Here is a 13,200-nt window from a genome sequence, read left to right on the forward strand (position 1 = left end):
TCACAGGGGCTCAGACGGATCTGTAAAACAAAGGTGGGGAGAATAGGGCCTAGGAAAGTGAGAAGGTGGTGTTAGCATCTTCAGATCGGTTTTCACTGTGCTCTGAGTTTGGGTGTGAGTATAGGATTGAAGCGACTCCTTGTGTGCTGCTGTTGTGGTCTATGTGTTGATTGTTGGTGTGGTGAAGTGCGTGCGGTTTGCTATGAGAGAGGTGGTTGTGTGGTCTTATGTGAATTAGGTATGCAGAAATGTGAGGTTTTGGTTAGTGGGTTATACTTCGCTTAATCCGTGTGGATTTGTTTCATGTATCCGGTTGCTAGTGTTTACAGTCCCTTCTTGATGTGACACAGGCCAGTGTCCCCAATAATATCAAAGTGTGGCACAAGCTAGTATTCACAGTTCTGAGTGTGGCACTTGCCACCATTCACAATTCCATCCAGGTGCAATGCTTGCTAACATTCACAGTCCTATCTAGATGCAACGCAGGCCAATGTGTGCAACTCTGAGTGTGGCATTTGCTAGATGGACTATTCTCCAAATCAGGGCTTCCAGGTTTGTTAAGTGATCAATGAGAGACCGATTATATAGCTCTATCCCATAGAGCAACTTTGGAACTATATTCCCCCCCTTAGTAACGTAAACCGGGCAAAAGTGAGAATTTACCAAATTTCGATTCCACCCTTTGGAGCCATTAATTGTTGCAGGGACTTCTGGCTAGAACTCTGGGCATCCAAGGCTCTGCAGGTATTCTGGAAACCTGCTGTGCTGCCCTTCAGCAGCAGAAGAGCCTGCAGGAGGATCGAAGTTTCACCAATGAGTGCATCCTGAACCTGGCCAGTGTCAATGCCAGAAGTGCATGAGTGAAGATCTCTCCATCATGGAACCAAATATCTCTATAGTCGGGTCTCTAGATGAAATTGGAAGACTTTTCGTCAACCCTGATAAACCTCACAACCCTGCACGGTGACCACAACCAGGAGGCTGGTCTTCCCCAGCAATTTACTGTCACTTGGGACGATTTCTACTTTTCTAGGTTCTCAGGGACCCAAGATCTAATTTCTCATGAACTGACCTACTAAACACGGGGTGTAAAATCTGGCTTACCGTACTGCTATATGGAGCAATATGGGGCTGTCCAAGGACAGTGGTGTCCAGGTAATTATCTCTGGTTCATCCTTGCGAACCCTAGGGATAGTATAAGCTTGTCCTTTTGCTGGATCTCTAAAGACCCTGAAATTCCTTAACATTTTGCATTTGCCCTGCACCAATTACAGCTTTTCACTCACAATGGAGCCTCTATGATCAGCTTGTTAGGTTGAAGGTTGACATTCATAGTATCAAAATATGAGACTGCAGATTTTGAGAGTCAGGGAGTTAGGAGCCATTTCCCCAAGCTTTCCCCAGACAATCCTGATCCATCATCTCCTCCTGGATGGTAACCCCGCAATGAAGGTGTTACATTAAAGAAAGGCATTAAATATGGAGCTAAGCCCTACCCACATTATCCATGCAGCACCACCATGGTTCGACCATGGCTTGCTTGCCAGCTCAGTGTCCCAGCATGTGTCGGGGTATCCATGGTGGTTATTTTCCCCAGCAAGCAGTCTCTGGAGGGGGGGCGGGGGGTCCAGACCCCTCTGGTGGTCTAGGATTGAACACAAGTTGGTGGAGCACCCACCTGGGTGCCAAAGCAAACCCAATTGGTTTTACGCATGTGGGCGTTATGCTGATCTGGTCTCCACAGGGGCGCTGAACGAAGCCGAGTGGTGAATATGTGCACCAGCGTCACACAAAGCTGAACGGTGGATGGCTGCCCGTGTCTTCCGTTTTTACTTTTCCGTCACGAGTGGGGGTTCGCTAGAACGTTGAAACGAGATGTTAACCAGCCCTCTGGGGTGGGATCGACCCCCACCTCCCGTGACCTCCTGGTGCGCCCCTCTATGTCTCACCTTAGGTTTATTAATGGCAGACTTCGTCCTGCGACAATGCAGGGGCGCTATGCTGTTTCAGCCTCTCCGCTGGATCTAGTTCCGTCACTGATCCCACGGGCTGCAGCAGAGTCTTCGACAACTGTGACTCTGTAGGTAAGTCTCTATACCAATAGATTCTTGGTATAGTTTGCTTAAAAGTTCTTGCTGCTAAAGTCCTCACTACTGTGCTGGTTTCTTTGCAGGTGCGGTTTCGGTGTGCCAGGTGAAAAAGTGCCTCCTCTCCGCGATGCTGAGTGGAATTACTGGAGGTGAGTATTAGCGCTAACGCAATGTTGAAATGTCTTAAATAAGGTTCTTATCCCGTGTGACTAACCTTGTGTTTCTTTACTGTTCTGCAGGTGCAGTGGCTCCTGAGCGACTGACGATGAGGCCTTTCAGATGGAGCTTGTGGCCAGGACACAAACTCACCCTCAACATGTGTGATTCTTGAGCCAAAACATGGCGCTGATGTGCAGTGCATTCAGGGGGCACTCAAAGCCATAATGGATATTGTTTCCATGCCTCAGTGAAAAGATGCACTTGCTTTGCTGAAAAACATGTTTTCAATGTTATTCGTTGCTGAGTCTGATATGCAGGCCTCAGTCAAGGACACTGCTGGGAAAGCTGGGATTCACAGGTGCCGGCTGGTACCCGATAAGGTAATTCCCGTGCCAAGGTTGAAGATGAGTTATGGAATGGTTTTCCATGGTGCTTTAGAAGAGGGAAGCTTTGCTCCTTGGGGTTACTGTCGGTTGGCCCGGCCGGCAACCAACGGTCACTCATCAATGTGCAAGCGATAATGCCAGAAGGTTCAAGAAATTGCCACCCCTTTTTGAGGAGGGATATATATATATATATATATATATATATATATATATATATATATATATATATATATATATATATTTATAGCTCTGGAAAGGTCAGGTGGAAAAAACACAGACCTCAGTCGGAGGGGGGACGCCTTGTTCCGACCTTCCTGTGGGCCGTTGTGCTCTTGGCCTGGCTGTTACTGGGGTCTTCCAGCCACTTCTGGCTAGATGAGGGATTCAGTTACACCCATGGTGATGTATTCTCTTTAATTCACTATCTTTTCTGTGATTTATTTCGGTGTTATCACTTGTTGCTTATGTATGCTTAACTATGAATAAATAGCCATATAAGTGCCATTATCTGCTAACTGCGTGTCTGGATGTGAGTTATTGTTCCGTCTACCTGCGTTCAAAGTATTTGCTCTGCAAATGTAGTGGTGATAAATAACTGTCGGTGCACTCTTGGCAAGCAATACACCATGTTAGGTTTGTTATGTTAAGTGTACTTCTACAGCGCACATACGCCCAAGGGCATCTTGGCGCAAAGCAGTAGAGGTGAGGAAGTGGTTGAACAGGATGAACACCTAGAAGAGGAGGATCTTCAGAGACCGATGAAAAGCTAAATGGTTGGCAGTAGCTCGGAGAGCCCAGGGTAAGGCATTGCAAGCCCTTGAGGCTGCCACAGAAAAGGCGCTGCCACCATTTTGACAATCTGTCACGGGAACCATTAGCAGATTGGGACCGGAGGGGGGCAAGCAGGGACATAGTGGACACATTTTTCCTGAAGGTACTCCGCCCCTAACTTGTAAAAGGCCCGATGCACCAAGCACATCAATTTGAACAAGATCCGTTTCTCAATCGCAAGCCAGTGCAGCTGTCTCAGAAGCGGTGAAATATGTGCTTGTGCCGGGGGCACAAGATTGCTCTGGCTGCCGCATTCTTAAACAACTGGATTCGGTTTATCAGATATGGTGGTTGGCCAAAATAGTGAGTTACACTAATCGTCTGTGCTAAGGACAAATGCTACCACCACAGAGGCATGGAAATGACAGGGAATGAAGCGAAGAACCTTCCACGGTGTGCACAGTTTGAAATGGCCAGATTTGCAAACTGCATCCACTTGCTCTAACATCGAAGGGGAGGATGAGAGCTTCACCTCCACATTTTTCACTCAAGGGGATGGCAGGGAAAACGGGCGAAGGGTAGCAGGCCAGAAATCGGGAGTCCAGAAGGAAAGAGGTCTAGCCGTGCCAACCAAAAGAATCTCAGTCTTGTTGCCATTAAGTTTTAGCCACTTACCAGACATCCAGGTACCGAGATCCTCAAGACAACTCCTAAGCCAGGACGCAGTGTCAGGGCGAGAGAGATCCAAGCAAACCAGGATCTGCGCGTCGTCCGTGTAGGATTAGTAACGAAAGCCATGTGACAAGATGGAGAGGACGGATATAAATATTGAACAGAATCGGCGAGAGAGCAGATCCCAGTGGGACTCCGCAGAACAGTGGCATAGATGGAGCAGAAAGGAGGAAGGACGACTGATTTGGACCGATGAGCAAGGAAGGCAGAGAATCAGCTCAAAACTTGGCCCCCCAGGCCAGCGCTCGACAACTGAGATCAGGGTGGAATGATCAACCGTGTTGAACACTGCAGATAGGTCCAATAGGAGAAGCGCTCCCATCCCGCCCTGAACAACTTAAAGGGTTAGGTCATCCAGCACAGAATTGAGCACAGATTCAGTACCCTTCCCTGGCTGAAAACCAGACTAAAAAGCATCAAAAATCCTGGAAGATTACAGAAAAGATGATAGAAGGGGAGAGACAAGAGCTTCCAAAACCTTCAGAGACAGGAGAGAAATGGGGCACAAATGTGCAAACACACCATGGGTCAAGGGATGGCTTCTTCAGAAGAGGAAGCACACGAGCATGCTTCAGAGCACTGGGAATAAGCCTCTCTTGAAATGACAAATTAACTGCCATCGTGATGTGGGTGATCAAGTCTCCCGAAACGTCTTTGATCAAGGTCAGTGGATTTGCATCAGCTGGCGAACCTTTGATGGCTTTGAGAAGGTCCTGGTCGGAGAAGATGGGAAAAGAGAACCAGGAGGCATTGGGGGCTGGCAATTCAGAAGACATCTGAGCAGCAGAGGTCCTAACAGAATTCTCTCTAATATTATACATTGATTCAATTTTTGAATGAAAGAATAGCAAAAGAGTCAGAGGGCTTGTGAAGGTTCTACAGAGGCACCAGCCTCCGTGGGTGTAAAGAGGGACAGGACTAATTCAAAGCGTGCTTTGGGCCCATTTACTGCACATTCGACCTTATACTAACAAACATTTTTTTGCAGCCAGAATTGCCTTTTCATACAAAGTCAAAGCCAGGCGGAAGGCAGATTTATCAGCGGTCATATAGCCCGCACACCATTTCCTTTCAGCCTGTCGGCAGCAAGCACAGTTTTAAAGCTCTGAGTTGAGCCGAGAACCATGGTTTGGACACGCGATTCTTTTCCTTGCAAAGCCTAACAGGTGCCAACAGATCGGCAACAGCAATGTAGATAGGGTACAGGGACTGTCTAGCACAGTGAGTGGAGAGAAGCTGACAGCGCAGAAAGTTCCACATTACGCCAGTTCCGTTAGAGTGGCATATTTAGAAGGGCGCAAGGCAGGGCCTGGCAAAGAAATGGCGATAGAGATAAGAAAATGATCAGACCATAAAACGGGAGAAAGGAGAGATAAGCAACGAAGGACCACAAATAAAATCCAGTATATTACCCAACTGATGGGTGGGTTCATGGATAAGTTGAGGAAGACCAAGATCTGACATCAGAGATAGAAAGTTAGCTACCTGGTTGGTATTGGTAGTACTCATAGGAAGATTGACAGCACCTATCACCCACAGTTTGGGATGATTGTTTTGAAGTGCGGAAACAAACTCTGGAAAATCAGCACAAAAAGCAGCGTTGGCCCCTGGAGGTCTGTAGAATACAATAACAGTGAATGTGCAGGTGGGAGAAATGGAGATGCATCCAAGCATGAAGTGAGTGCACTGGAACTGAGCAAACCACTTTATAGGATGATTTATACATGTCAAGCCCGCCACCCAGATGAATTGATGATGGTCAGCATGTGCAAATTTATAGTTGAGGAAGAGCCTGAAATATAGAAGGTCCAAAGGACTCCCTCGGCCAGGTCTCTGTTAAGAATAAGAGATCCAGCTGAGAAGTAGCTATAAAATTGTGGCAGTCCAGGGCATGTGCAACCAGTGAACAAGTGTTAAGTAGGCCACAGTGGAGAGTTTGAGGTAGGTGTGGTGGCCACAAACTGGGCACTGTCAAAGCCTGGTGGCCAGATCGTTGCAGCAGGTGCCAGAGACCGTAGTAATCAGTGTTCCAGGCTAACAGCATACCACCCACGCCAGGCCTTAGCATGGACGGGCATAGACAGGCTTGCCTTTGGCACGTCGAAGGCGTGCCCGCTGCACGGGCGGATGAAACAGCACATATAATGCCCTAGAGGATCTGAGTGAGGCAGAGACAGCCCACTCAGGAAAAACAAAGACTGGCCAAAGCAACGGCGTCCTCAAGGGAAATCAAAAAAATGTAGCAGCGTTTCTTTTTAAAAGCATATATTTCAATTCAGCAAGCAGACAATAAAATAAAGTGGCGATCCGGCAAAGGACAGCCTCAACTCTCCTGCGAGCACGGCAAGGAGCCCGGCACTTATGATGCCATAGAGGAACTGAGTGAGACAGACTGCCCACTCAGGAAAAAGTTACAAATATTAGTCTTCTACCACTCAGGTTGTCTAGACTTGTAAGTCGTTACTGCATGCGAGAAGGTCTTAGAAAAAGCCTTAACCAATTAGCAGATGTTAGGCAAAGACGTGACATTAAGGAGCCGAGTCTTACTCTGTTGTACCACCTAATCTGTTTCATGCACAAAAGTCTCCACACTGATTTGAAATGGGATATCAAGTCTGTCTACTTAACACCAGACACATTGTAGAGCTACAGTACAATGGTCATAAGGTTTCTGCTTATGAAAGCTTTTGGAAGATTGGTCAAATTTAACAACGTTACTGCTGCTTCTGGTAGTACCAGAATAGACTATTCGAAAACTTAATCTTTGTATGAGTGGACTAACTCGACACAAAGCCAAATATACTTACTTTGATTTAAGATTACCATTTTGGAAAGGCAGCAACATTTAAATACTTGCCTTATTTATCCAACAAATAAGAAAGCTGCAAAGTAGGAACTCTGCCCTGATCAAAATCCTCAGTAACCAAGAATTGTGCTCAAATGATCTATGATGTGGGGCCGAGTCTTCCCTGTCCTAGGCTGGTCTGAAGCAAGCACTTAACATGTGAACTCTTTGCAAACATGTTAAAAACAGGCAATTCGTACCTCACAAGGATGAATGTCATTTGACTGCATACACTTCACAGGAACCTCTGAAAGAAAATGTAAAGTAATGTCAGTTGTGAAAATTAATTTTTCATTCTCAAACAGTGAAGGAGCTAATCTGAATGTGTCCACAACTTAGTCTGAAGCCTAAATCCCACACGGGTAGATTCCCGGGGCACTTATTTGCAGAGTATGTAGTCAACTCAAAATTTTTACATTTCAACAAATGATACATAAATTATGTAATGCACACCTTATTTTCAATTACGAGCAATGTTGTGCTACTTAGGCTTGCCCAGTAACTGCAAATCAAACAACAATTCTTTTTGCAGTAGTTACCAAGTAGGAGCATTTGTCTGTGTATGCAACCACATCTTCTGCAATCATGCTGCTCACACACCACTTCCTTTTAGCACCAGCTTACTTCGACATGCACTCAAGCATGGCTGAACTGTGGGTTTTGGGAATACAGGACTACCTCAAACAGTACGAGAAAGTGAACTGTCATGATCTCTTCAATTCCCTACTAATAGGCAAATATACACAAGGAAAAGTAGCAGAACTACCCAAGTACTTCCTGGTGAAATTAGGGTTTACCTCATGAAGATGCAGTGAAAGACTACCTGTGGAAGGATATCAGAGCAGCACATTACTTACCAACCAACTTTGACAACAGAAAACGACATTTTAAACCAGACTGAAGATCCTAGCTTTGCCACACTGCACAGGGCCCCCATATATTTGTAGGCTAAAGCTTGCAGAAATGGATAACCCTGTGTTTTGAGAAATTAAAACCATATAATGCACCACAAAAGATAGAGTTCCAAAACAATGAAAGTTACAGCAGATCTTCAACATTGCTGTGACCAAATATATTTAGATTGGCAACAGAGTATGGGTGGTTAGGGGCACTGGATGGAGGTGTCAATGACCTGACCGCTTGCTATCATGCACACCGCACTAGGGGCCAGATTTAAAAAATATTAACTGTAAAAGGTTTTGACCAATCTACAGTTCATTGAATCCAGTGCTGGAGCAAGTCTTCAGGCATCCATATCAAGCAGACAGATCTCAGTGTCCAAGATTGGTGTGGCAGCTTAGTCATAGCTTGTAATCTGCTCCAGGGCCCCACAGGCACACAGTGTGCAGAGGAGATGTGGTTGGAGAACGATGGGGAGACGTGTTGATGCACTGCTCCATGGCGCTGCTTTTGAACAATTCCAAACAATTTCTTTTCTCCCAAGTTCAGTACTCGCATGGAGGGATATTGAAACAGCATTTTAAAGGGCTCTCCCATTTAGCAGATTGCTCATCGGAATTATTGAAGCAATCCCACAGGGATCTTGAGATGGCCATCACGTAGCTCCAATAGCTTTGCTAAAAACACACTCCACGCAAGGAGTCTCAGGGTGTATAGGATGTTGGAGCCAAACATTTGTCGGATGTGTTATCCATCAGGATGGTCTGTCTGCTGCTGTTGGGGGGTATTTGAGTTTGCACCCTAGAACACCCCTCTGCAGGGCAGTAGAGGCAGCCACTCCCCTGGTAGAATGGGCCCGCAAGCCAGCCGGAGGGTCCTTACCCGCCAAGCGGTAACACTCGGAGATAGCTAAAATAATCTAACGAGACAAAGTGTTTCGTCACAGTTTGTCCCAAACGCTTTCCAGCGTAACCAATGAAAAGTTGATCGTCCACTCTGACCCGGGACATGCGCGAAATATAAAAGCTTAACGCTCTCCTAGGATCAAGCCTATGGAGCCTCTGCTCTTCCTTACCAAGATGTGGAGGAGGACAGAACGCCGGAAGAACAACCTTCTGGCTCAAATAAAATTCTGAAACCACCTTCGGAAGAAAGGAAGGACGAACTCCAAGGACAACCCTGTCCTTATGAAACACAGTGAAAGGTGGCTTTACTGAAAGTGCCTGTAACTCGCTCACTCTGCGAGCGGAAGTAACCGCAACCAAAAATACAGTTTTTAGAGTTAACAGTCTCAAAGGGCAAGAATGCAAAGGCTCAAACGGAGCACCCATAAGAAACTTAAGAACAAGGTTCAAATGCCAACCGGGCACCAGAAAAGGTGACGGAGGAAACACATTAGTGAGCCCTTTAAAAAACTGAGAAATTAAAGGAATCTTAAAATAAGAACATTCTTCAGACGAGCGCTTAAAGATGGACAGCGCCGCCAGGTAACCTTTAATGGTCCCCACTTGCAAGCCCGTGGGCCAAGGAAAGCAAAAAAGACCGAACCATGGGAATGTCACACTCAAAAGGATCCACATTCTTAATTCCTCACCAGTCGCAGAACTTTCTCCAACGGCAACGGTACAGAGACTTTGTTGCCGGCCGCCTGGCCGAGAGCAACACCTCCATCACGTCTTCAGGGAGGTCCCAATCCTTATACCTCAACCTTTCAGAAGCCAAGCGTGAAGGTTGAGGGAATCTGACCTCTGGATGGAGAACCTGACCCCCCTCCCGTGAGAGCAGATCATCTCAGTAGGGAAGACGACGTGGAGGGCAGATGGACAAGTCAAGAAGGTCCGGGTAACACGTCCTCCGGGCCCATGCTGGAGCAATGAGGATCATCCGGGAACCGAACCTCTAACCTCCGCAGTACTTGCGGGATGACGGGGACTGGAGGAAACGCATACAGCAGTGGCTCCTTTTGGAGGAAATTCCTGCGAGCAGAACCTTTCGCACTTCCGGTTGACACTGGAGGCGAAGAGATCCAGGGTGAAGATCTCCAGGAGAATCTCCTGAGCAAGCTCCCAGTCGTGAGAGATCGTGCTCTGCCTACTCAGAGCGTCCGCCGTCTCGTTGTCGTCTCCGGCCAGATGAACAGCCGAGATCGAAACTTCCTGCTGGATGGCCCAGAACTCGAGCTGCATCGCCTCCCTGCACAGAGGAAGTGACCCTGCACCCCCCCTTTTTGTTGAGGTAGTGCATGGCCACCGTGTTGTCCGTTAGAATCAGGACTCTTTCCTCACACAGTCGGCAGAAAAGCCTTCAGGGCAAGCCTGACTGCCCTCAGCTCCAACAGATTGATATGGAGTCTGGACTCCAACGGAGACTAACGACCGCTGACTGTCAACTCGTTGGCATGAGCTTCCCATCCCGTGAGGGATGCATCCGTCACGATCGTCACCTCCGGCCAGGGAAGCCAAAATGGGGCCCCCCCTTCATCAGATTGCCTTAGACGGCCCACCACAGAAGGTCCTGGGCGACCGAGGGCGGAACCTGAACAGGGTCCAACAGCATGCCGGAGGACTGAGACAACTGGAGCTTGAGTGCCCACTGCAAAGATCTCATCCGCAGACGAGCATCTGGCACCAGAAGAATGCAGGATGCCATGAGGCCGAGCAGTCTCAAGAACTCGGACGCTGGGAGAGTCTGGGCAAGTTGAAACTTGTGCACCATCTGCTGAATGTGAAGAGCCCTCACCTGGGGAGGAAAACACTGCCCCAGGGATGTGTCGAGCACTGCTCCGATATACTGGAGCCGCTGTGTTGGTGTCAAATGGGACTTCTTTAAAATTGAGGGAGAAGCCCAGCTTGTGAAGGGAGTGGCAGGTGACGGACAGATGATCCAGGACTTGCTCGGGAGAGCTCCCCCTGATCAAGCAATTGTCCAGGTAGGGGTAGACGTGAATCCCCTTTCCTGAGATGCGCTGCCACCACCACCATGAGCTTGGTGAAAACCCTCGGGGCGCAGGTCAATCCGAACGGCAGGACCCGAAACTGAAAGTGCGAGTCGCCAACCGCGAACCTCAGGTACTTCTTGTGCTTGGGATGGATCGGCACATGGAAGTAAGCATCCTTGAGGTCGAGAGACACCAACCAATCCTGAAGTTGAAGGGCCTGGAGGAGTTGAGACAGAGTAACCATCTTGAACTTGTGCTTCCTGAGAAGTTTGTTCAAAACGCGCAAGTCCATGATGGGTCTCAATCCCCCATCTTTCTTCAAAATCAAAAAATAAGGGGAATACCATCCCTTGTTCCTCTCCGCTACAGGCATCAGTTCTATGGCACCTTTCTCCAGCAGGGCTTGAATTTCCTGCGCAAGGAGCAGATCAGGACTCTTCAAAGAGGTTCCCAGGTGGATTGTCGTGAGGCCTCTGCTGAAAGGGAAGACAGTAGCTGTGGGTTATGATCTCCAGAACCTACACATCTGAAGTAATGGCACGCCACTCTACAAGATGCTGCGCCAGCCTTCCCCCCAACCAGCGAACCATGGGACCTGGCCTAATGACTGAGTGGTAGCGTCTGCGGCGTTGCCTGAGGGCAAAGAGGCAACTGCCCGAGAGGCATTGGCACCTCGAGTACCCTGTTTTCCACCTGTGGCACTCTTACGGTGCCCTCTGACTGCTAGCTCCTCTCGCTTTACTGAAGGAGTAATAGCGAAAGGAACCTCCCCTCCATTGTTGTCCCCTAGGACGAAAAGGCAGAGGTTGTCGAACTGCAGCGCCCAACGACTTCACTGCAGCTTTGGAGGTCTGCAACCTCTCAAGGCTCTCGTCAGCCTTGCTGCCAAAAAGATGTTCACCGTCAAAGGGCATGTTGAGGAGCTGGGACTGCACATCAGGAGCGAACCCAGACTTCCGCAACCACGCAAACCTGCGTATTATGGTGCTCGCCGCCATGGACCGGCTGACACAATCTGCCATGTCCAAACCCGACTGAACGGCCTCACATGGCATCCTTGCCATCCTGAACCATAGCAAGGAAACCATCCTGTTCGTCCCCTTCGGGAATATGTTCAGCCGCTAATGCAACACAGTTCCACAGAGTGTGTGTGAAACAAGACAAGGCACATATGGAGTTGGCCGCCTGAAGCGCCATACCCCCTGAAGAAAACTTTCTTCGCCCAGCCGTCAAAACGTTTGTCGTCCCTATCCGGAGGGATGGTAGGATATGACGCCTGATTGGCCGGGGCCGTAGCCGCCTGCATCACCAAACTCTTCGGAGTGGGGTGCCTGGACAAGTAGCAGGGGTCGCTACTGGCTGGACGGTATTTTCACAACAAAGACTTGCCCACTGCCGGGAGACTCTCAAAAGCAGTCCAAGCCGCTGCCACCCTTCTCTGCAGAGCCATATGAAACGGCAGTACCTGGTCAGTGGGGGGACCAAGATCAAGGATATCCGTAAGGTCATCCTGAACAAACTCCCCTGGGGGAGCCGACCATCCCAAGTACTCTGTGACCCGAGATATAAGGCGCCGGTATGAAGAAGCGGCATGAGTGCCAAGCTCCGGCCTACAAAACGCCACCTCCGGGGAGGTGTCCAGTTCACTGGCATCATGCAGTGACTGCCTCATGTCATCAAACTGGCTATGGCCCGTGAGAAGCTCATCTGGTACCGTAACCAGAACCAAGCCTTCATCAGAGCCTTCATCACCCTCGGAAATGTACTCCAGGTGGTGAGAGGAAGACACCTGGGGACCAAAGCTGTGCCTGACCTTAGCCAGAGCCTTTCTAGGGGCTAGCCTCGTGCCACAAGGCCCCTCCGACACCATCGCCTCGAAAGGTGTCGAGGGCGCCGAACGAGTCGGCGTCGACAGAAACGGCGTTGAGCGAATCGGCGTCGACATCAGCTGCAGCGCCGCCAGCGTCGACACAGGCCTCAAAGCCATAGCTCAGAGCGTGTCTCGACGACCTAGGCGCCAACAGCGTCGACGAACCCCTCGGAGGCGGAGCGTCGAGAGAAATGGTAGACAACCTCGGTGCCACAGGCATCGACGTAGTCGAAGACGGCACAGGATCACGCGGTTTCGAGCACGTCGAGGACCGGGACCTGGAACGGGCATGGCGAGAACGGCTACCCTTGTCCGAGCTGGACCTTTCCCGCGAGCCGTGCCGACCACCCGAGCCCAAAGGCGTACGAGCGGTGTCTCTCGTCTGGTGCCGACCGACCCCACTCGGAGGCGCGGACGGAGCAGTGCCCTGCGATTCAAGAATCGCTAACATCTGCTTCCCGAAGAAAGCCCATTCCACCTGCGTCGCTTGCATGGTGGGATAAGCGACC

The 13,200-nt window shown here is 49.2% G+C and overlaps 1 protein-coding gene across 13 annotated transcripts in view; it reads right to left on the minus strand.

Moving 5' to 3' along the window:
- The window catches only part of CAPRIN2 (caprin family member 2), a 2,777,496-nt gene that overhangs the window by 1,973,673 nt on the left and 790,623 nt on the right, over positions 1 to 13,200 (minus strand). For all 13 annotated transcript variants that reach the window (XM_069628538.1, XM_069628546.1, XM_069628537.1 and 10 more), the window contains one exon: positions 7,184 to 7,230. In XM_069628538.1, the coding sequence (XP_069484639.1) occupies positions 7,184 to 7,230 (47 nt within the window). The remainder of the gene's footprint in view (positions 1 to 7,183; positions 7,231 to 13,200) is intronic.

The sequence above is a fragment of the Ambystoma mexicanum genome, chromosome 12, assembly GCF_040938575.1.
Source record: "Ambystoma mexicanum isolate Mex_15411 chromosome 12, UKY_AmexF1_1, whole genome shotgun sequence".
Taxonomy (NCBI): domain Eukaryota; kingdom Metazoa; phylum Chordata; class Amphibia; order Caudata; family Ambystomatidae; genus Ambystoma; species Ambystoma mexicanum.